This window comes from Rattus norvegicus, chromosome 9, assembly GCF_021556685.1.
Source record: "Rattus norvegicus strain SHRSP/BbbUtx chromosome 9, alternate assembly SHRSP_T2T, whole genome shotgun sequence".
Taxonomy (NCBI): domain Eukaryota; kingdom Metazoa; phylum Chordata; class Mammalia; order Rodentia; family Muridae; genus Rattus; species Rattus norvegicus.
In genome coordinates this window covers 17,923,507-17,948,720 of record NC_141542.1, presented here as the reverse complement: position 1 = coordinate 17,948,720, position 25,214 = coordinate 17,923,507, and the positions used below count along the sequence as shown (strand labels likewise).

At 41.1% G+C, this 25,214-nt stretch overlaps 1 protein-coding gene across 2 annotated transcripts in view; it reads left to right on the top strand.

The window, feature by feature from the left end:
• The window catches only part of LOC148003373 (disks large homolog 5-like), an 83,522-nt gene extending 58,962 nt beyond the window's left edge, over positions 1–24,560 (top strand). Inside the window, exons 1-5 of one of the 2 annotated variants that reach the window (XM_087568518.1) lie at positions 18,083–18,306; positions 19,025–19,184; positions 20,520–20,651; positions 21,312–21,495; positions 23,762–24,560. In XM_087568518.1, coding sequence (XP_087424644.1) covers positions 18,177–18,306; positions 19,025–19,184; positions 20,520–20,651; positions 21,312–21,495; positions 23,762–23,767 — 612 coding nt within the window. In that variant the 5' untranslated portion in view covers positions 18,083–18,176 and the 3' untranslated portion in view covers positions 23,768–24,560. Of the gene's footprint in view, positions 1–18,082; positions 18,307–19,024; positions 19,185–20,519; positions 20,652–21,311; positions 21,496–23,761 lie in introns of those variants that run through there. The other variant, XM_087568517.1, reaches the window with a different exon arrangement.
• Positions 24,561–25,214: the final 654 nt, after the last annotated feature.

Sequence of the window (25,214 nt, the reverse complement as noted above, 5' to 3'; positions counted from 1 at the left end):
ATGCCTGGTGTCAAATATATAGTTACCTCTAAGTTATACTCTGTGGATGAGAGTGTTGAACAAATTAATAGGATAAACATTAATTTTTCTGTAATATGTCCCAGGACATATAAACATGGTATGAGGGAGATTAAAGCAATCGGGAATCCTGCACCGAAATCCCATGGCAGAGAATGCTGAACACCCAGAAATGCAGATAATCCTGAGACCACAGGACAGAAAGCCACTTCTACCCAGCTCTGCCCACATCTCTGGCTCAATATTAATCTGCATGATGCCTCTGGAAACAGGAATAGAGGAGCAGTCAGTGGCAGGAACCTGCTTTGTCCAGCCTGGGCCCAGAACTGACCAGGGCCCTGAGCATATTTGAAAAAAACCAGAAGCATACAATTCTCTGTTTCCTGATTGTGGCTTTTTTTATTTGAAGCTCTAAACACCATTTTGTTGTTGTTGAATTTTAATTGGATATTTTTCATTTCGAATTCAAATGTTATTCCTTCCTTGTTTTCCAGAAATAAGTCTGAATACCATCGCCCTCCCCCTCTGCTATAAGGTATTCCTGTCACCATCCAGCCACTTTCCCAGCCTAGGCAGGACCAAGGGCTGCCCATTCCATTTGTGCCCAAGAAGACCATCCTCTGATACACATGCAGATGGAGCCATGGCACAGTCCCTGTATAGTGATTGGGTAGTGGTTTAGTCACTGGGAATTCTGCTTGGCAGGCATGGCTGTGCTTATGGGGTTGCAAGTCCCTTCAGCTCTTTCAATCTTTGTGTAATTCCTCCACCTGAGGTCCAGTTCTCAGTTCAATGGTTTGATGCTAGCATTCACCACTGTATTTGACATGATCTGGCTGTGAATCACAGGAGACATCTATATCCAGTTCCTATCAGCCTGCACCTCTTAGCTTCATCGACCTCATCTAGTTTGAAGGCTGTATATGTATAGGCCACTCGTGGGGTAGACTCTGGATGGCCATTCCTCTAGGCTCTGTTCTAAATTTTGCCTCCCTATCCCTTCAATAGTGATTCTTCTTCTCCTTTAAAGGAAGGAGTGAAGCATCAGCATTTTGGTCATCCTTCCTGAATTTCATTTGGTCTGTGAATCTTGGGGAATTCCAGCATTTGGGCTAATATCCACTGATCAATGAATGCATACCATGTGTGTGTTTCTGTGATTGGGTTAGCTCACTCAGGATGATATGTCTTAGTTCATTCTCTTTGCCTATGAATTTCATGAAGTCATTGTTTTTGATATCTCTGTAGTACTCCATTGTGTAGATGTACCACACTTTCTGTTTCCATTCCACTGTTGAAGGGCATCTGGGATCTTTTCATTTTCTGACTAGTATAAATAAGGCTGCTATGAACATGGTGGAGCGTGTGCCCTGTTGTATGTTGGAGCATCTTTTGGGTAAATGTGTAAGAGAGGTATAGTTGGGTCCTCAGCTATTGCAATGTCTAATTTTCTGAGGAACCTCCAGACTGATATCCAGAATGGTTGTACCAGTCTGCAATCTCACCAAAAATGGAGGAGTGTTCCCCTTCTCACATCCGCGCAAGCATCTTCTATCGCCTGAGTGTTTTATCTTAGGCATTCAGACTGGTGTGAGGTGGAATCTCAGGGTTGTTTTGATTTGCATTTCCTTTATGACTAAAGATGTTGAACATTTCTTTTGGTGCTTCTCACCGATTCCCTACTCCTCAGCTGTGAATTCTTGTTCAGCTCTGAACCTCAACTTTTAATAGGATTATTAGTCTTCCTACAGTCCAACTTCATGTGTTGTTTGTATATTTTGGATATTAGCCATCTATCAGTTGTAGGATTAGTAAAGTTCTTTTCCTAATCTGTTGATTGGTATTTTGTCCTAACCACAGTGTCCTTTGCCTTACAGAAGCTTTGTACCTTTATGAGGTCCCATTTGTCTACTCTTGATCTTAGAGCATAAGCCATTCGTGTTTTGTTCAGGAAATTTTTTACAGTGTCCTTGTGTTCAAGATGCTTCCCCACTTTTGCTTCTATTAGTTTGAGTGTTATCTGGTTTGATGTAGAGGTCCTTGATCCACCTGGACTTAAGCTTTGTCCAGGGCAATAAGCAGGGGATGATTTGGACTCTTCCATATGCTGACCTCCAGTGGAACCAGCACCATTTGCTGAAAATGCTATCCTTTTTCCACCTGATGGTTTTTTCTCCTTTGTCAAAAAATCAAGTGATCATATTTGTGTGGTTTCATTTCTGGGTCTGCAGTTCTATTCCACTGGTCTATCTGTCTGTCTCTGTACCAATACCATACAGTTTTTATCACTCATGCTCTGTAAACTGCTTGAGTTCAGGGATGGTGATTCCCAGGGAAGTCCTTTTATTGTTGAGGATAGTTTTAGCTATTTTGGGTTACTTTTTATTCCAAATGAATTTGCAAATTGTTTTGTCTAACCCTATGAAGAAGTGTATTGGAATTTTGATGGGGATTGCATTGAATCTCTAGGTCACTTTTGGAAAAATGGCCATTTTTACTCTCTTAATCCTGCCAACCCACGAGCATGGGAGATCTTTTCATTTTCTGAGATCTTCTTCAATTTCTTTCTTCAGACACATGAAGTTCTTTTCACACAGATCTTTCACTTGTTTGATAAAAGTCACACTGAGGTATTTTTATGTTATTTGGGACTATTATGAAAGGTGTCATTTCCCTAATTTCTTTCTCAACTTGTTTATCTTTTGTGTAGAGGAAGGCTACTGATTTGTTTGAGTTAATTTTATACCCAGCCACATTGCCGAAGTTGTTTATCAGTCTTAGGAGTTCTCTGGTGTAACTTTTTGGGTGTCTCAATTATACTGTCCTATCGTCCTCAATAGTGATAATTTTCTTCTTCCTTTCCAATCTGTATCCCTTTGACCTCCTCTTGTTTTCTGATTGCTTTGGCTAATGCTGAGGACAACATACAATGACAGGGACTGCCAGTAGTAGGCCGGGATGGAGACATGTCAGAAGCCTGCAGCAGGTTCTTGTAAAGTAGGGTGGCTTTGGGAACCCTGAGTATCAGGACACACATCCCTCCACGAGACCCACCATCTGAAATAAGAGGCTGCCTTCAGTAGTCCTGGATGGAGACATCTCAATAGTCCGCAGTAGCTCTTTGTAAAAACTGGTTGTTTCCATTTCCCTAACCTTATCACTGGACAAGGGCTGTATAGATTTCATTTGTGTGTGACTGCCTATCAGTTGGCCTTGGTGTGCACAATTATAGTATTATATCTGACTTTCCTACTTCTTTCTCCTTCTGCTCTGGTGAATTCTGTGAAATTAGATGTTCCTTGATGTTATGATTCTTAGACAATTGGAAATTGATGCATAGGGGCACAGCACAGCACAGCCCTAGAGGCCCAGTTGCATACTGTGTGTTCTCATCTTGGAAAAAATGTAATAACTGCACAATTGTAGTTCCAGATTAAGGTTTGACTTGCAAAGATAGCTTGAAGAAAATAAGAGAAAATGAATTAGAGACAACATTGGGACCCTAAGAAAGGAAAAAGTTATTTAAGTTAGGATATAAATTTTCCATAATATTTCAGACTGGTTACTGGATATGGAAGTATAGAATATATAAAATAATATACTAGTAAACTAAGTCAAGCTACTGGAACTCTTATGAGAGTCATTGTGTGCAAGGAACAGAAAGCTAGTGGAATTACTGTGCTAAGAGTTACCTTGATTCTTTCTGGCCACTGCCTGGCAGTTTTGCCTATGTCATTTATCATTAGAGCTTCACAGGAAAGTGCAGGTAGCTGACCTCGGAGCTTTGGTCTCTGAAGTATAAAAGTAAAAAGTTAAAGTTTAAATAATGGTAAGTTTACAATTATTATTATTATATTGGCCACAGGTCTGGGTATAGGGGAAGCCTGAAACTTTGGAGAACAGTTGTAATTCTTAGTTCTTGGTGAGATGTAGTCATTCTTTGCATTTGATTTTGCAATGATTATAAAATGTCTTTTTTCTACCTGCTTCTGGATTATTAATAAAGGACTGGGGCAAGAAAAAGGCTACAGAACATGTGAAGAGTAAATGAGAGAGAGCATGAGGGAGTGAATGAGAGAGTAAGTGACAGAGCGAATGTAAGAACAAATGTGATTGCAAATGCGAGAGCATGAGAAGAGCATGTGAAGAGTGAGTGGAGAGAGAATGTGAAGAGTAAATGAGGGAGCTAATGAGAGAGCTAATGAGAGAGCGAGTCTGAGAACAAATGTGAGAGCCAGGGAGAGAGCACGAGGAGAGAATGTGAAAATGAGTGAAGAAAGAATGTGAGGTGTGTAGGAAGACTGTGTGTGTGAGTGACAGGAGAGTGCATGTGGTGTGTGTGAGATATGTATGAGCTGTGTATGAAGAGTGTGCGTGAGAATGGGAGTCTGAGAAAAGAAAACTGCAATAAAAAAAAGCAGAGTGCACAAAAGAATGCAGAGTGTGTGCAGCGTCAAGCTGTGTGTGTGTGTGTGTGTGTGTGTGTGTGTGTGTGTGTGTGTGTGTTTGAGGGGGAGAGAGAGCAAGAGAGACAGAGAGACAGAGAGACAGAGAGAGACACAGAGAGAGAGACAGAGAGACAGTGAGCGAGAAAGAGAGAATGACTTTAAGCCTTGAAATTGCCTATCAGTTTGTACCCAAAGAGTAGTCTGTATATCTATATTATGTGCCTTCCAGTTGAGAACTCTTATCCTGTGAGAGGGCCAGGAAAGGCTGAAAGAATGGCTGCAACCCTCAGGGCAAAGGATAAAACTTTTTGGCCTAGACCTCGTAATTTATCTTTTCACCTGAAGCCTTATTACTCAAATTTTCTTACTGGGATACAACTATGGTCCTGTTGAGCATCTTGTCTCTTGGCTGTTCAGTCAGTTCTTTGTTGTCACAGACTGTTTGAGCTTACTCCAGTCACTGGGACTTATTCACACCTTCAAGTTTCCTGAACTTTTCAGATTTCTAACATTTGTGGCAAACTGAGCGACAAAAGCAATGAATGTTGAGCACTTCCCTGGGTCCAGTACATATGGAGCTACGGGTGTATGGATATGGTAAGTCCCTAGGAGTTACTCTAAGAAAGTAGGACTGTGCTATTAGGATCCCTGCATGACCTCAGTTAACTCACCCAGCTTATTGGGCTTCTACTCTGCTGCTCTGGGAAGAACTGAAAACTAATGGAATAGATGTGTAGCCTCCCATTACCTTTGTCATTGTTAGGATATTTGTAGGAATACTTTGATAGAAATACACTCTCAAGATTATTAACAAAATCAGTGCTATTTGTGTACCATCTGGATGAAGTACCAAGTTCACAGACAGTTCTGTACGAACTTTCCAAAGCCAGCAAATTGGAGCATGAAGAAAGCCAAGTCCAAGGCATTCAAAACCAGCATCCTCACCAATGCCCACAGGGAAGGCTTTGCTCAAATAAGGGAGGTACTGAGACAGTTGGCCCTCATACACTCAGAGAAGACTGTGCCAGGAGGATTGGGGGAGGATTGTGGGAGAGAGTAATTAGGTGTCAGCATGCATAGAGCAGAATGTAAAGTGAATAAGAAAATATATATAAATAAAAATAAAATAAAGTTCTTTAACAAAATGGGACACAATGTATTGCTGTGCTAACTCTACTATGGTTCTACTAGTAAACGCTGTAATATCTAGAGAGCCTAGATGTGATAAAGTAGGATGCTCTAGTCATTTACATATACTATGTACACAGCAAATATAAATGAAATGGAGAACTTGAAGATCAAAGATCCATTGTTCCCACACATCTATGTGACTCTGCTTCCCTTTATCAGGACTGTGGAAGCCTCTGCTCATCCAGGTCTCAGGGCTCAACCAAAATGCAGTCCCCTATGATCACTGGCCAAGTGCTCTTGTGTTCCCAACAGAACTCTGCCTCAGGCTGCAGAGGCACTGAAGGGCCAACCTTCACATTCAAGGTGACAAAGAGAACTCTACTCTTTTAATCTTAATCTCTTACTGGTGCTAAAAAGCCAAAGATTATGTAATGTGTAAACAACACTCTATCATTAAACACAACATTTAGTTTCCATTCCTGCTTCAGAAAGGCTTAAAATCTATATTATATCTTGCCTAGCTTGTATACTATCTGATAACCATCCAATAAAGTATGCATATTCAGAGTTAAACAGCCTGATAGGCTATGAGACTCTAGTCAGTCGTCAACCCCGTCAGAAATCTCAGAACGACCAAATAGCTATACACATTGGAAGCCTAACACGGCTTGCAGAACTGAGAGGTTGTAGAGACAAATTTCCACTAGCACAGCCCCATGCTTGCAACATGTGAGCTCAAGGCTTCAGCCTTCCGGCCCAAAATCAACTGACAGACTGTTGAAATGCAGATTTGAAAGGGCTGATCACCCCATCTTGTCAGGGCTTAATCAGTCAAGTCCTCTGCACAATTTGTCCTTTTCTGGACAGTATCAGTCTGGAGATGAAACAGGCACTTTTGTCCAGTGTCTGCACAGCTGCAGAGTATTGCCTTGCCTGGAGGTAGAGATGTTCAAATTCTTCATTCAGTCCACCAAAGGGGAACTGTTAGGAGCAGATGTGTCTCAACAGAAGATAAATAACTTTAAATCTCAAATTTTGTGCCTTTTAGACGGTTTTGAAAACCAACTTTCTACAGAAAGTAATCTGGACTGTTGTCTCCAAACCCTAAATAGTATCTTGAAAGAATTATCACAAACTTGGAGCCATGAATCTGTTATTTGGCACTTCACCCACAGGTGTAATCAACCCAGAACCATGTAGTGACATCAATACTGGGCCTGGCTCTAAACCTTGTACGTCTTACATATTTTTTTTGTCAAATAATTTCTATACCAAAGCAAAGGTCTGATTATTATCTTTGTTGCCAAATGAGATTGTGACTGTGTAAGGCAATCTACCGACTTCCTCCCTGTTAAATTACACCCATTTCTAAATTCCTCAAGAAAACCACCGCAGAATAACCGCTTCCAGCCCCCCAAAATCCAGGGAATTGGGGTGACGACTCCTCCATCACTTCTTCAAGCTGTATAAGGGCGTTGAGATATCCTTGGGGGTAAGGGGTAGGAAGAAAGAAGCAAACGCTGTAGCAGATGTGTCCTGACTAGACCCAGCTAAATGTCCTGGAGACCAGTTTTCCAAGTAGGCACACTCAGCAACATACAACAATCAAGACTAAGTTTTCAGAGTTGTAGGAAGTTGGTGATGATTTCACAGTGATGAACATACTATCATTACTATTTTCATTGATATTGCCATTAACTACATCACTGAGCTTGATTGGATTATGTTCTTTATGTATTTTCTTAACTATTTCCTTCAGCTAACCATTGGGCCTTTTGATCCGATGCTGAGTGACGATATCACGTTTCCTTCTCTCTGTCAGATGGCCCCTAAAGACACAACACTAGCCTGTGGCATGGTCTCTTTGATGGTTCATTGTAGGTGGACTCGGGCGGGGCTGGTCATCTCAGAGAATGAAAAAGGTATTAGATTCCTTTCAGACTTGAGGAGAGAAATGGAGAAGAACAATGTGTGTGCTGCCTTTGTGCAAATGATCAGAGTCAACTTTACTTTCCACTTGAGTGATTCATTCATCTACCATAGCCCAATCATGAGGGAAACGGCAAATGTCGTCATTGTTTTTGGTGACACTGAGTCTTCTATAGGAACAGTATTTATGCGATGGGAACATATATTCCCATGGAAAGTATGGATAGCCACCTCACAGTAGGATGTTACTAGCAGCACGAGACACTTCATCCTGGACTCTTTCCATGGAACTCTCATTTTTTCACAACATCATCCAGATATTTCTGCTTTTAAAGATTTTATTAAGAATGTAAAACCTTCCAATAACCCAGATGACGCTTTCCTTTCAGAAATATGGACTTTATATTTTAATTGTCCAGTCGCAGGGTATTCCTGTAAAACAAGAAAGAACTGTTCATCTAAAGGATCCTTGGCCTTGTTGCCTTGGGATCGCTTTGACGTGAAATTGAGTGAGGGGAGCTACCACATATATAATGCAGTTTATGCTGTGGCCCACGGCCTCCATGAGATGCTATTAAAAGATGTAGATATGAAACCAGTGGACAGTAGCAAAGGACAGTTTATTCATCCCTGGCAGGTAATGGGTCATTTGTCACTCATGTAAGGGTTCCATAGTGTTGTGGAAGACACATTTTAAAATCTTCCTAAATACCTCCTTTCATGCACCTTTCACATTTTGCTTAAAGCAACTCTAGTTGGAAATAAAAAAAAATCATATGCCAGATAAATAGAAGATATGCTTTATAACTGGAGATCAAATCTCACTGTCCACAGGGTTTCAATACATAAACACTTACAAACACACACACACACACACACACACACACACACACACACACACAGGAGTCACCCTTTTACTGGGAATTTTTAGTAAGAGCTATGAGTGAACTGGTAACTGAAAACACTTGACTGAAAGCACTATAATTCAGAATTTACTCAAAGTGTGTCAGTAAATAATGTAAAATATAAGGGAGTAATGAATAAATTTTGTGTACTTTTGGAAGTTCTTTGAACTTCCAAAAATAACTGGGTTTAAACATTTGTGATGGTAGTCATCTCCATTATTTCACTCGAATCTTCTGCCTATAATAACATAATAAAATTTTATACAATTGTTACATATATAATATTTTTAATATTTAATGTTTATTATTTAAATAAAATGTTTTATATTTGGAAACTATATATTTTATCTTATTGGAGTGATTAAGAAATCTGATTGTTGGCTGCCGCTGCAGAGAGCCCCTGGGCAGCACCCCACGAGCGAACCTGAGCCTCGGGACCACAGGTAAGACCAAATTTTCTGCTGCAAGAAAGCTGCCTGGTGAGCTTGGGACACACGGAAGCAGAATTTCTCTAGGACCAGGCACATTCTGTGTTTACCGGAAGTCCCACACCCGCGGATCCCTGCCCGCAGCCGCTCTCTGCTCCCAGACCCGGTGAGAGAGAGACCCAACCGCCTGGTCAGGTGGGCACTCCTGAGGCTGCAGAGCGGAAGAGACCACCAACACTGCTCACCCCTGCCCACATCCCTGGCCCAAGAGGAAACTGTATAAGGCCTCTGGGCTCCCGTGGGGGAGGGCCCAGGAGCAGCAGGACACCTGCCTGAGACACCGCCGGAACCTGAAAGAAACAGACCAGATAAACAGTTCTCTGCACCCAAATCCCGTGGGAGGGAGAGCTAAACCTTCAGAGAGGCAGACAAGCCTGGGAAACCAGAAGAGACTGCTCCCTGCACACACATCTCGGACGCCAGAGGAAAAAGCCAAAGACCATCTGGAACCCTGGTGCACTGAAGCTCCCGGAAGGGGCGGCACAGGTCTTCCTGGTTGCTGCCGCTGCAGAGAGCCCCTGGGCAGCACCCCACGAGCAAACCTGAACCTCGGGACCACAGGTAAGACCAAATTTTCTGCTGCAAGAAAGCTGCCTGGTGTACTCAAGACACAGGCCCACAGGAACAGCTGAAGACCTGTAGAGAGGAAAAACTACACGCCCGAAAGCAGAACACTCTGTCCCCATAACTGACTGAAAGAGAGGAAAACAGGTCTACAGCACTCCTGACACACAGGCTTATAGGACAGTCTAGCCACTGTCAGAAATAGCAAAACAAAGTAACACTAGAGATAATCTGATGGCGAGAGGCAAGCGCAGGAACCCAAGCAACAGAAACCAAGACTACATGCCATCATCAGAGCCCAAATCTCCCACCAAAACAAACATGGAATATCCAAACACACCAGAAAAGCAAGATCTAGTTTCAAAATCATATTTGATCATGATGCTGGAGGACTTCAAGAAAGACATGAACACACTTAGGGAAACACAGGAAAACATTAATAAACAAGTAGAAGCCTACAGAGAGGAATCACAAAAATCCCTGAAAGAATTCCAGGAAAACACAATCAAACAGTTGAAGGAATTAAAAATGGAAATAGAAGCAATCAAGAAAGAACACATGGAACCAACCCTGGATATAGAAAACCAAAAGAAGAGACAAGGAGCTGTAGATACAAGCTTCACCAACAGAATACAAGAGATGGAAGAGAGAATCTCAGGAGCAGAAGATTCCATAGAAATCATTGACTCAACTGTCAAAGATAATGTAAAGCGGAAAAAGCTACTGGTCCAAAACATACAGGAAATCCAGGACTCAATGAGAAGATCAAACCTAAGGATAATAGGTATAGAAGAGAGTGAAGACTCCCAGCTCAAAGGACCAGTAAATATCTTCAACAAAATCATAGAAGAAAACCTCCCTAACCTAAAAAAAGAGATACCCATAGACATACAAGAAGCCTACAGAACTCCAAATAGATTGGACCAGAAAAGAAACACCTCCCGTCACATAATTGTCAAAACACCAAACGCACAAAATAAAGAAAGAATATTAAAAGCAGTAAGGGAAAAAGGTCAAGTAACATATAAAGGGAGACCTATCAGAATCACACCAGACTTCTCGCCAGAAACTATGAAGGCCAGAAGATCCTGGACTGATGTCATACAGACCCTAAGAGAACACAAATGCCAGCCCAGGTTACTGTATCCAGCAAAACTCTCAATTAACATAGATGGAGAAACCAAGATATTCCATGACAAAACCAAATTTACACAATATCTTTCTACAAATCCAGCACTACAAAGGATAATAAATGGTAAAGCCCAACATAAGGAGGCAAGCTATACCCTAGAAGAAGCAAGAAACTAATCGTCTTGGCAACAAAACAAAGAGAATGAAAGCACACAAACATAACCTCACATCCAAATATGAATATAAAGGGAAACAATAATCACTATTCCTTAATATCTTTCAATATCAATGGCCTCAACTCCCCAATAAAAAGACATAGATTAACAAACTGGATACGCAACGAGGACCCTGCATTCTGCTGCCTACAGGAAACACACCTCAGAGACAAAGACAGACACTACCTCAGAGTGAAAGGCTGGAAAACAACTTTCCAAGCAAATGGTCAGAAGAAGCAAGCTGGAGTAGCCATTCTAATATCAAATAAAATCAATTTCCAACTAAAAGTCATCAAAACAGATAAGGAAGGACACTTCATATTCATCAAAGGAAAAATCCACCAAGATGAACTCTCAATCCTAAATATCTATGCCCCAAATACAAGGGCACCTACATACGTAAAAGAAACCTTACTAAAGCTCAAAACACACATTGCACCTCACACAATAATAGTGGGAGATTTCAACACCCCACTCTCATCAATGGACAGATCATGGAAACAGAAATTAAACAGTGATGTCGACAGACTAAGAGAAGTCATGAGCCAAATGGACTTAACGGATATTTATAGAACATTCTATCCTAAAGCAAAAGGATATACCTTCTTCTCAGCTCCTCATGGTACTTTCTCCAAAATTGACTATATAATTGGTCAAAAAACGGGCCTCAACAGGTACAGAAAGATAGAAATAATCCCATGCGTGCTATCGGACCACCACGGCCTAAAACTGGTCTTCAATAACAATAAGGGAAGAATGCCCACATATACGTGGAAATTGAACAATGCTCTACTCAATGATAACCTGGTCAAGGAAGAAATAAAGAAATAAATTAAAAACTTTTTAGAATTTAATGAAAATGAAGATACAACATACTCAAACTTATGGGACACAATGAAAGCTGTGCTAAGAGGAAAACTCATAGCGCTGAGTGCCTGCAGAAAGAAACAGGAAAGAGCATATGTCAGCAGCTTGACAGCACACCTAAAAGCTCTAGAACAAAAAGAAGCAAATACACCCAGGAGGAGTAGAAGGCAGGAAATAATCAAACTCAGAGCTGAAATCAACCAAGTAGAAACAAAAAGGACCATAGAAAGAATCAACAGAACCAAAAGTTGGTTCTTTGAGAAAATCAACAAGATAGATAAACCCTTAGCCAGACTAACGAGAGGACACAGAGAGTGTGTCCAAATTAACAAAATCAGAAATGAAAAGGGAGACATAACTACAGATTCGGAGGAAATTCAAAAAATCATCAGATCTTACTATAAAAACCTATATTCAACAAAATTTGAAAATCTTCAGGAAATGGACAATTTCCTAGACAGATACCAGGTATCGAAGTTAAATCAGGAACAGATAAACCAGTTAAACAACCCCATAACTCCTAAGGAAATAGAAGCAGTCATTAAAGGTCTCCCAACCAAAAAGAGCCCAGGTCCAGACGGGTTTAGTGCAGAATTCTATCAAACCTTCATAGAAGACCTCATACCAATATTATCCAAACTATTCCACAAAATTGAAACAGATGGAGCCCTACCGAATTCCTTCTATGAAGCCACAATTACTCTTATACCTAAACCACACAAAGACACAACAAAGAAAGAGAACTTCAGACCAATTTCCCTTATGAATATCGACGCAAAAATACTCAATAAAATTCTGGCAAACCGAATTCAAGAGCACATCAAAACAATCATCCACCATGATCAAGTAGGCTTCATCCCAGGCATGCAGGGATGGTTTAATATACGGAAAACCATCAACGTGATCCATTATATAAACAAACTGAAAGAACAGAACCACATGATCATTTCATTAGATGCTGAGAAAGCATTTGACAAAATTCAACACCCTTCATGATAAAAGTCCTGGAAAGAATAGGAATTCAAGGCCCATACCTAAACATAGTAAAAGCCATATACAGCAAACCAGTTGCTAACATTAAACTAAATGGAGAGAAACTTGAAGCAATCCCACTAAAATCAGGGACTAGACAAGGCTGCCCACTCTCTCCCTACTTATTCAATATAGTTCTTGAAGTTCTAGCCAGAGCAATCAGACAACAAAAGGAGATCAAAGGGATACAGATCGGAAAAGAAGAGGTCAAAATATCACTATTTGCAGATGACATGATAGTATATTTAAGTGATCCCAAAAGTTCCACCAGAGAACTACTAAAGCTGATAAACAACTTCAGCAAAGTGGCTGGGTATAAAATTAACTCAAATAAATCAGTTGCCTTCCTCTATACAAAAGAGAAACAAGCCGAGAAAGAAATTAGGGAAACGACACCCTTCATAATAGACCCAAATAATATAAAGTACCTCGGTGTGACTTTAACCAAGCAAGTAAAAGATCTGTACAATAAGAACTTCAAGACACTGAGGAAAGAAATTGAAGAAGACCTCAGAAGATGGAAAGATCTCCCATGCTCATGGATTGGCAGGATTAATATGGTAAAAATGGCCATTTTACCAAAAGCAATCTACAGATTCAATGCCATCCCCATCAAAATACCAATCCAATTCTTCAAAGAGTTAGACAGAACAATTTGCAAATTCATCTGGAATAACAAAAAACCCAGGATAGCTAAAGCTATCCTCAACAATAAAAGGACTTCAGGGGGAATCACTATCCCTGAACTCAAGCAGTATTACAGAGCAATAGTGATAAAAACTGCATGGTATTGGTACAGAGACAGACAGATAGACCAATGGAATAGAATTGAAGACCCAGAAATGAACGCACACACCTATGGTCACTTGATTTTTGACAAAGGAGCCAAAACCATCCAATGGAAAAAAGATAGTATTTTCAGCAAATGGTGCTGGTTCAACTGGAGGGCAACATGTAGAAGAATGCAGATCGATCCATCCTTATCACCCTGTACAAAGCTTAAGTCCAAGTGGATCAAGGACCTCCACATCAAACCAGACACACTCAAACTAATAGAAGAAAAACTAGGGAAGCATCTGGAACACATGGGCACTGGAAAAAATTTCCTGAACAAAACACCAATGGCTTATGCTCTAAGATCAAGAATCGACAAATGGGATCTCATAAAACTGCAAAGCTTCTGTAAGGCAAAGGACACTGTGTTTAGGACAAAACGGCAACCAACAGATTGGGAAAAGATCTTTACCAATCCTACAACAGATAGAGGCCTTATTTCCAAAATATACAAAGAACTCAAGAAGTTAGACCGCAGGGAAACAAATAACCCTATTAAAAAATGGGGTTCAGAGCTAAACAAAGAATTCACAGCTGAGGAATGCCGAATGGCTGAGAAACACCTAAAGAAATGTTCAACATCTTTAGTCATAAGGGAAATGCAAATCAAAACAACCCTGAGATTTCACCTCACACCAGTGCGATTGGCTAAGATCAAAAACTCAGGTGACAGCAGATGCTGGCGAGGATGTGGAGAAAGAGGAACACTCCTCCATTGTTGGTGGGATTGCAGACTGGTAAAACCATTCTGGAAATCAGTCTGGAGGTTCCTCAGAAAATTGGACATTGAACTGCCTGAGGATCCAGCTATACCTCTCTTGGGCATATACCCAAAAGATGCCTCAACATATAAAAGAGACACGTGCTCCACTATGTTCATCGCAGCCTTATTTATAATAGCCAGAAGCTGGAAAGAACCCAGATGCCCTTCAACAGAGGAATGGATACAGAAAATGTGGTACATCTACACAATGGAATATTACTCAGCTATCAAAAACAACGAGTTTATGAAATTCGTAGGCAAATGGTTGGAACTGGAAAATATCATCCTGAGTGAGCTAACCCAATCACAGAAAGACATACATGGTATGCACTCATTGATAAGTGGCTATTAGCCCAAATGCTTGAATTACCCTAGATCCCTAGAACAAACGAAACTCAAGACGGATGATCAAAATGTGAATGCTTCACTCCTTCTTTAAATGAGGAAAAAGAATACCCTTGGCAGGGAAGGGAGAGGCAAAGATTAAAACAGAGACTGAAGGAACACCCATTCAGAGCCTGCCCCACATGTGGCCCATACATATACAGCCACCCAATTAGACAAGATGGATGAAGCAAAGAAGTGCAGACCGACAGGAGCCGGATGTAGATCGCTCCTGAGAGACACAGCCAGAATACAGCAAATATAGAGGCGAATGCCAGCAGCAAACCACTGAACTGAGAATAGGTCCCCTATTGAAGGAATCAGAGAAAGAACTGGAAGAGCTTGAAGGGGCTCGAGACCCCAAAAGTACAACAATGCCAAGCAACCAGAGCTTCCAGGGACTAAGCCACTACCTAAAGACTATACATGGACTGACCCTGGACTCTGACCCCATAGGTAGCAATGAATATCCTAGTAAGAGCACCAGTGGAAGGGGAAGACCTGGGTCCTGCTAAGACTGAACCCACAGTGAACTAGTCTATGGGGGGAGGGCGGCAATGGGGGGAGGGTTGGGAGGGGAACACCCATAAGGAAGGGGAGGGGGGAGGGGGATGTTTGCCCGGAAACCGGGAAAGGGAATAACACTCGAAATGTATATAAGAAATACTCAAGTTAATAAAAAAAAAAAAAAAAAAGATGCCTCCACGAGATGAGAGGAGGTTTAAGGCCTTGAAGTTGACCTGACAGCTACTCAGGACTGGTTCATTGCTTTTCTGCACTAAGAGGATTTAGAACATATGAAGGAGATTGTAGTTCTGGAAACCCTGGAGGATATCGACAAGAACGGGGATGGTTTTGTGGACCAGGATGAGTACATTGTGGACATCTTTTTCTCACGAGGACAATTGCCCTGAGACAGACTGGGTTTTGTCTGGGGAGCAGTTCAATGATTTCCCAGATCTGAACAAGGATGGGAAGCTGGACTAGGATGAGATTCACCATTGGATCCTTCCTCAGGACTATGACCATGCAAAGGCTGAAGCCCGGCATCTGGTGTATGAGTCAGACAAAAACAAGCATGAGATGCTGTCCATGGAGTAGATTCTAGACAACTGGACCATGTTTGTGGGAAGCCAAGCCACTGACATGGAAGATCTTACCAAAAATCATGATGAATTTTGAAAGACAGTCATCCTCATGTGGCCAACGGTCACAGGCTTCCTGCGGATGTTCTGGGTTATTGCTGTATTTGTCAAGTATATAGCAGTTGTGTCCCTAAACAATGAGAAACCTTTCTAAAAAAATCATAAATTGCACCAAACAATAATAGTAGGAGATTTAAACACCCTACTTTCATCAATGGACAGATCAGGGAAACAGAAATTAAACAGAGACATAGAAAGACTAACAGAAGTTATGAAACAAATGAATTTAACATATATTTATAGAACATTCCACCCTAAAACCAAAGGATATACCTTCTTCTCTGCATCTCATGGTACCTTCTCCAAAATTGACCATATTATCGGTCACAAAAGAAGCCTCAACATGTACAGGAAGATAGAAATAATCCCATGCATCCTTTCAAAACACCACGGACTAAGGCTGCTGATCAATAACAACAAATAGGACAGAAAGCCCACATATACGTGGAAGTTGAAGTCAATGACAACTTGGTCATTGGAGACATAAGAAAGAAATTAAAGATTTCTTAGAATTTAATGAAAATGAAGATACAACATACCCAAACTTATGGGACACAATAAAAGCAGCGCTAAGAGGAAAACTCATAGCTCTGAGTGCCTGCAAAAAGAAACAAGAGAGAGCATATCTCAGCAGCTTGACAGCACACCTCAAAGCTCTAGAAAACAATTAAATAAACCCTAGAGGAGTAGAAGGCAGGAAATAATCAAACTCAGGGCTGAAATCAAACAAGAAGAAACAAAACCGAGGATCAAAAGAATCAGCAAACCCAGGAACTTGTTCTTTGAGAAAATCAACAAGATAAATAAACACTTAGCCATACTAACCAGAGGTCACAGAGAATATATCCAAATTAATAAAATCAGAAATAAAAGGGAGACATAACAACAAATTCTGAAGAAATTAAAAAGATCATCAGATCCTACTACAAAAACATATATTCAACAAAACTGGAAAATGTGGAGGAAATGGACAATTTTCTATACAGATACCAGGTACCACAGTGAAATCAGGAACAAATAAACCATCTAAACAACCCCATAACTCATAAAGAAATAGAAACTGTTATTAAACATCTCCCATCCAAAAGGAGCCCAGAACCAGATGGATTTAGTGCAGAATTCTATCAGAACTTCATAGAAGACTTCATACCAATACTGCCCAAATTATTCCGCAAAATAGAAACAGACAGAGCACTACCAAATTCCTTCTATAAAGCCACAATTACTCTTATACCTAAACAACACAAAGAAACAACAAAGATAGAGTAATTCAGACCAATTTGATTTATGAATATTGATGAAAAAAATGCTCAATAAAATTCTTGCAAACTGAGTCCAAGAACACATCCAAACAATCATCCATCATGATCAAGTTGGCCTCATGGCAAGGATGCAGGGATGGTTTAATATACAGAAATCCATCAACAAAATTCACCATATAAACAAACTCATAGGAAAAAAACCCACATGATCATTTCATTAGATGCTGAGAAATCATTTGACAAAATTCAGTAACCTTTCATTAATAAAGTCCTGGAAAGATCAGGAGGATGCCCTACTTAATATATAAAAGGGAAAGAAATTTATTATTTTATATATGCCCTGTAGTTGGTCTCTATGTTCCCAAGAAAAAGGAGTTTTTATTGCAAAAAAAATAGGATTATAGACCATTGATTTTGTGAAATACATGGATATGTAATTGGAAACAATGTCAGCTGTCAAAAACTGCACACTAATCAACTATTTCTCGGTTTTATACACTCAGAGGTATAGAAGAAACATATTGGCCTCCACAAAAAGGGAAAAGCTTAAGAATCGAAATGTATGTCACATGCATTGTCTCGGCTAGTAGATTTACTTTTAAGAAAAAACTGCCCCCTCCTTGGCCCCTAGAGATTTGGGTGCTAAGAAAAATCTGTTCTCCAATTCAGGGTTGTAAGCAACTCTCCCCAGCAAAAGCATTGTTGACTTCTAATGAAGCAGAGAGACATATCTAGCTTTGAAATAGAGGTTGCCAAATGGTATTCCCAGTGACACATGGGAGACTGGAGGAAAGGGTCCCCACAGAAATTCATCACTTTGTGGAGAGCTGGTTAGTAGGTAGGCCATAGAACTTTCCAGTGACATCATCAGTAAGCCCTTCACTGGACACTCTATTGTATCTAAGAGATCCCTAGAATCTTCAGTGATGTCACCAGTGTTGTGGTGACACCAACTGCCTTTGGGATATTACTTCAGTTCCCTTTGGGTTCACAAGCAGGCATGTTTCGCCAGCTGCTCAGGCTATTTCGGAAGGAAAGGGGAGATCAAGGAGAGACCACACCAGGTCAGAGGGAAGCTGACCCCCTCTCTAGTGAAACAGGAAGGAGGAAATCATTCTGCGGAAGGCTTGGTGAGTCCTGGGCAGAGTTGGGGAACATCCTCAAGGAGGTAGGTTTGAGATGTGCCTTCTAAGACTAGGCCTTACAAGCAGGAGCCTTGGGATTTCTCAAAGGCAAACCAAGAGTCAGGAGTTCCAAACTTTAATTTGAGAGAAAGCCAGGAAGTGGTAAGCCTTCAGTGTCTTTTCTTGAAGCTTTTTAAATGTGAGTGTCAATGAATGGCAGGAGGAGGCACTGTGAGATTAACAATGTGACCATCCATGGTTGGGAGTTGAAGCACTTCATCCTCTAGATTACTGTAGGTTACATAAGTCTCTGATGGCGAGAACAAGGAAGGATGCACCCCTAGTCATGAATTGAGTTCTCAGGCACTTTGAGCTGCAACACAGATGATTAGAGCTTGATGGTGCTAAGCATTATGAACTCCAGGATTAACTGCACCACATCTGATATGAGACAACAATGTCCCAGATGTTTATGTATCAGTCAGGTTATACTGTTCAGGGTGCGGGGTCCTGTAATAGTGAGTGTGGCACGTGTATGGCATTAGAGGTTGGGAAGAGGGACATAGCTTAAGAATCCACCTTTAAGAAAGCTTTTCTGCTCTTCCAGGGATTCACCCAGTCTCTACTATTTCCCCTTCCTCAACCTCCTTTTGGGATTCAGAATGATCTTTTCTGCCTGTGGGCCATCAAATATGCAAATTCACTTGGGTTTATCTATCTACAGGTTTTGGTAGGAAGGCATCATCCCAAAATGTCATCAGTCAGCAAGAGGAGTGTCTAAAGGAACTGGAGGAACTCAAATTTGAAATCCAGAAATGTCAATTCGAGAGGGATGAACTTTATCAAATCCTGGATCTTTATATCTATGATGAGTGGGACCACAGGTAGTCATTATGCCCAGTAACCTGTTCACATTCTTGTGCTCTCTTTCTGCTAACCCGATATTTCCTCATAGCACGAGAGAGTTTCACCTCTCATCCTGGATTTTAAGGAGATTTGGCAGGCATTACCTTTGAGATAAGCTAGGTGCTGTGTGTTTAGGGTCAGCCTTTTTGTACTTGACTCTGAGCTCCTTGGATTAGCGTTGGTTCTGTCAGCAGCTGGAAGGACCTGGTCACACTTGCTGCAACTGTGTGTGTGAATGAAATGCCTGCACGTCATCACTCTTTCCTCTGAATTTGTTCATTATACACTGATTCTATGGCACCTCCATGGATGTAGTTGGCATTCTAAATGTGTTTGGATATGGGTTGCTATGTATGTATGTTGAAGTATATGTGGTGTTTTACTCAGGATCAGGACATCTGGGACCTTTGATGGGGTCTGAGGATTTGGTTGATCAACAGAGTGCAGGTCATGATAATGATGAGTACGTGGAGGCCCACACTGATCAAAAGAGCACTTTGCTCCTTCTGTATACCTTGGTGGCACACAGGACTCTCCTGACGGGAGGAGGTGCTATAAATCCTCTTCCCTGTCAAACTTAGTTATGCCCTCTGAGAATTCATGTAACGATAGAAACCAAGGATTGAGTATACCTGCTTTCAAAACAAGAGAAATGTCATCACAGCTTTCTCTTGGGCCCAAAGCTGTGGCACAGACTGGAGCAATCTTCTTCCTGAACTAGTCAATTCCATCATGCTCACCTGGCCAGCTCTTGAAGGTCAGGTCCCTCCAACTGGTACCGTGGCTCTGTTCTCCTGTGCCCAGGATAATAAGTTTAATCAGTACAACTATTTCAAAGGAGCAAGTATGTGCTATATACTGGGTTTAAGTAATTGAGAGAACAGTCTGATTTCACCTAATTTTTTTTACCTGCTTTGATCGTTAGTTTTTTATTTTTTTAACTATCCAGTGATGGTTTATTGTGACCTAGAAAGGGTCACTGTGGGAATAAATTCTTGACAGTTGTTATTCCAAACAGGCAGGTCTCAGGCTCTGCCCACTCCTATATAGTAAGTCTTTGCAGAACCATATCTCCCCAGGCTTTTAAGGAGTCCTTACTTCAAAACAAAATTTGCTTATTTACATGGAAATATTTTCTGTGGATTGAGTCTCACTGTTGGGTTTTGGTCTGGTTTTTGAGTTTGCCACTTTCTTCCCTTCTACCATTCCTTGAATTTGAACTTTTTACTATATATTTTTTATTTACACTTCACCTAATTCTGAAATCATGAGTTCAAAACATTATTTGTTCCTTTGGCCATGACCTAACCCAGGCTGGATGTCGAATTGCCAGTACTTCAATCCGAACATGAGATGAGAATGATGGCTATGCAAATGATGACCAACTCAATAAGTGATGCCATGGAGAGGTACAAGGAGCTCATACAAGTGAACAGTTCCTACCGGTGAGTCGCTGACAGAGATGAGAACCCAGCACTAGGCAGGGAATGCTTCTGTCATGTATGACTTTGAACAAAAGTCAGGGCTCTGGTTCCATGGTGTCTGACTCTTAACAAGAAGCCTGCCTCCTGGCAAGTGTCTTAGATTTGTAGCTCTTGGACTCAGTTGTCCTACATGTGAAGGGTGTAGAAGACCCTCCAATTGTTATTTTCCCCAATAAGGATCCTCTAGATAGAAAAGGTTTGCACCATGATGGGAATATCAATCAACTCTGAATCTCTAGGACTCTAACAGGAGATTGTGATCCATGAGAAACACATGGAAAGACTATATAGCTATTGGGTCATCTATCCTCCCTCAGAGGGGATTTGACCTCTACTTGCAGATGATTTCAGCATACTATGGACATATGAGCTCCCTTATGGACCATTTCTTCTACCTTGATTTATATAAACCGTCTTAGTGTCAGGATTTTCAGAAGTACTTTCATTCACAGGGAATGTGTCCTCTGGATTTGACCTCCTCTAATTGGTGCTAACTTGTATAGTGTCGCTCTAGTCTGGGGATTTCTGGGGATGAGGACCCTTGAAGGGATGATTGTACTTGCAAGAGTGACAGGCAAATAGAAGCTGGCTGGGATTTACCATTTTTTGTTTGTGTTTCAGCATCAGGCACTCCCAGCTCCTGCGTGAACAAACTCAATTGAAGAACAATATACAGATTTTGCTGAATGAGAAGAGAAAACTGCTGGTGGAGCAGACTGAACTGCCAGCATCCTCTGTGGAGGCAAAGAGGTTCTGTGAAGAGGCCAGAATGAACATCTGTGACCCCAGTGCCAAGCAACAGCAGGTAGGGTTAGGACTCAGGGTCAGGCTGTCCTCATGTCTTACCATAAACATAGTCAACCAATGTAACTGTTTATTGACGGATCTATGTCCTGACCTAGGTCTCATCCAAGTGTTCATTTATGTGATGGTTTACAAGGCTTTCTGTGGAGAGAGCCCATCTTCAAGAAACTGCATGTTTGGAAAGCAAATCCTCCTGCTCTTCGAGAATCTGCAGTTTATTAAGGGAGATGGGTTGATCACACATCACAGCACTACATGCCATATGTGTGGAGGGTGCTATGTGGGTGCCCCTCTTTAGACTAGAGCAGGGCTTTGAGGGATGAAGCAAAAGCCCAGAGCCCATTTTCTTTGCAGGGGTCCTGTGAGATTCCAGGAACTAAATAGTTTAGAAGGAGGAGAGCCTGGTGGAAATGCCAAAGAAATGGTTGTCATTGTCATCTTTTGGTGGATTTGTTTACCATTTTCCCTGTATATCAAGACCATCTCTTCATGCTTCCTAAATCATGGTACCTGACAGAGAAAGAGTAGCAGCATGTCAGTCCTGTTTTGTTCGAGTGTTGCTGGAGAGTTCATATCTTGACGTTATACTCTGTAGATGCTTGGAAAAGCAGGGATGTGGAAAGGTGTTCTCAAAACCTGACAATTGGCATGAGAGATTTGAGACTTCAAGAACAGAGTTATCTACCCCCATTCTCATCAAGAAGAGTGCTATCTAGGCCTTTTTGTTCCTCTCAGGAGAAATGGCTGAGTAGTGATTCTCTCTTAAAATACCTGCTTTGAATAGTCTATATTATGTTGTTCCTCCAGTATGATGGGATTTTCATTGTTTTCTGCCGACTTGCGATTTTTGGGGTGTGTGTGTGTGTGTGTGTGTGTGTGTGTGTGTGTGTGTGTGTGTCTGTTTGTGCTTGTTTGTGTGTGTGTCTGTATGGGTGTGTGATAGAGTATGTGTGTGTGAGTGGGTGTATGTGTGTGTGAGTGTGTGTATGTGTGTATGTGTGTACCAGCTGTGGCTCAGCATGTTTATGCTCATGTTGTGGGTTTAATTCTGGATGATTTTCCAAGTGTTTCTAGTGTGGGTTCTTTTGTGTGTGTGTGTGTGTGTGTGTGTGTGTGTGTGTGTGTGTGTGTATGTATGTGTGTGTGTGTGTGTGTTTCCCTGTGCATAATTGCACAGGTGAGTCTGTATTGCCCTGTTTCATGAGAAAAAGAATCTAAGAGTTCACTTTGCCTCCATGAATATCAAATATAGCACCCCAATCACTTGGAATCTCCACCTAGCTCTGTACAGCAAAAGAACCCAAAACACGTGTAAAGTTAGATTTTCAAGTGATTAGGGAAAAATGACTGGTCTGCATCAAAATCCTTTGGAGCACATCAAAGGAATGGAGTACATGGAGGTAAGGGGGGCTGCTTTATAAAATCCATTGATTTATGATCCTTCTCTGTCCTTTGTGAATGGTGAAAGCCCACTGGAAGGTTGTGTCACTCCCTGTGTCTTCTCCAAGGTTGCTTTCCACATTGCCTGCTACCATTTCTTTCCAGCTACCTTGTCCATGACAGGATATGTATAATCCTCAGGATTTCTTTGTATTTTGTACTTCTTTCTTCCTGTTAACTCTCTGATAAGATCTGAGAACATTTTCTCTTCTGTCTTCTCACAAATTGCATTACAATAAGCATAGTCTTACAGGGGTGCTGTTACGTATCTCCATCACAATAAACTTTACTGTTCCTTGTGTATGCTGTGAGGATTTGCTGTGAGCACATTCTCAGTGATTACAGGATCTGTTCAGTGAGAATGGATTTGAAGTGAGATGGCTTCTCTGTGTATTTGCAGATTCAGTGGTTACAAATTGAACCTACGCAGGTTCCTTCAGTGCTAACATAATCAGAACTTTCACCACATATCTGGACATGTTCTCCAGAAGGAATCCACATGGTATTCTAGGTTGCTCATACCATTCTTGAACTCAGATTCAGACCCAGCTACAATGTTATTATTCAATATAATAAACCTGGACCAGTGACAAAATATGCTCATTTTTCTCTTAACCCCAGTACAGTGCATATTCCACAGTTCAAATTCTAGCAGTTTGAAAAGCTGAGATATAAATCCAAGCCCAGGTACTCTATGACACTTGGGGATGCAGGGACTGACCTCAGCTGACAGGTCATGCTGGATTATCCAACTGAACAGAGCTGATGTAAGAGGGAGAGCTGAATTGACAACCACTCACTAAACCTTTATTCCCTTGCTCTGCTAGGTCTGAAGTTCTCCAGCAGAAACTCGAACATGACACAGACCAGGACAAGATCTCTCTTGGAGAGAAGATCTACAGGAGGAGAACTAAGTGTGCACAGCAAATACACCACTATTGTATCTCATCTGTAATGTCCATAGCAATTGTGGACTGCATTTTCCTCCTTTAGTTTAACTTCTTTGGATTGAATAGGCCTTACTTTCACCTCAGCTCTCTCCAGCAAGTGTATACTTTTGGAGGAACTCAGAGAAGTGTTGATGCACATCAATCAAGAGCTGCTGGTCATCCAGAAAGACTGTGCACGTGTAAATTTGTACTTGTCCTGATGGGTCATCCAGAAGAGTTTCATGGAGATTAGTTCACAACATTGGACAGACAATGAAACAAAGTCTGTAATATCATTTATACTCAGTATTGGTAGGCTTTTTCCTTAATACCCCCACTCCAACAAAACAGACCTACTTCCACTACTCTTGAAAATATTATTACCATCAGTAACTGCTTGTCTACTATGTCTCCAAGGCAAGCCACAGGCTATAAGCCAATTCTGCAAAAGGAGCAGCAAAAGAATGCTTAGCGAAATTCCTCTATTTAACATTTCCTTGAGTTTTGATTATTTTGGTTATTTGGTTTTCCTTCTATTCATTTGAAGATTTGTTATTTATGTGTTGTTGTTGTTTTGTTCATTTTGTTTTCTATTTTGATAAGGATATAGACTGTATATATTGACTACCTGCATCTAGTTACTATCAAGTAAATTGGATGTATTCTGGTCAATAAAGGAGTAATCTCAAACTCTTCACTCTTAAGAACCTTCTTTATTGATCACTAATGTCAACATCTGAAGTCCCACAGCTATCAGGGAGGGATCGATCTCTGCATTCTCATGGGCACTGTGCATCAATCTTACTGAGATTCAAAGGCAATTATACAGTCACTGTTCACTGTGTTTCCAACTCTGTGAATTTCCAGTTCATCATGCATATCGTACCCACTGTGTATGCTTGCTGTCAAATATATAGTTACCTCTAACTTATACTCTGTGGATGAGCAAGTTGAACAAATTAATGGGATAAACATTAATTTTTCTGTAATAGATCCTAGGACATATAAACATGGTATAAGGGATTTTAAAGCAATCAGAAATCCTGCACCCAAATCCCGGGGCAGAGGGTGTTGAACACCCAGGAATGCAGATAATCCTGAGACCACAGGAAAGAAAGCCACTTCTGACCAGCTCTTCCCATATCTCTGGCCCCATATTAATCTGCATGATGCCTCTGGAAACAGGAATAGAGGAGCAGTCAGCGGCAGGAACCTGCTTGGTTCAGCCTGGGCCCAGAATCTACCTGGGCCCTGAGCATATTTGACGAAAACTAGAGGCATACAATTCTCTGTTTCCTGATTGTGGCTTTTTTTATTTGAAGCTCTAAACACCATTTTGTTGTTGTTGAAT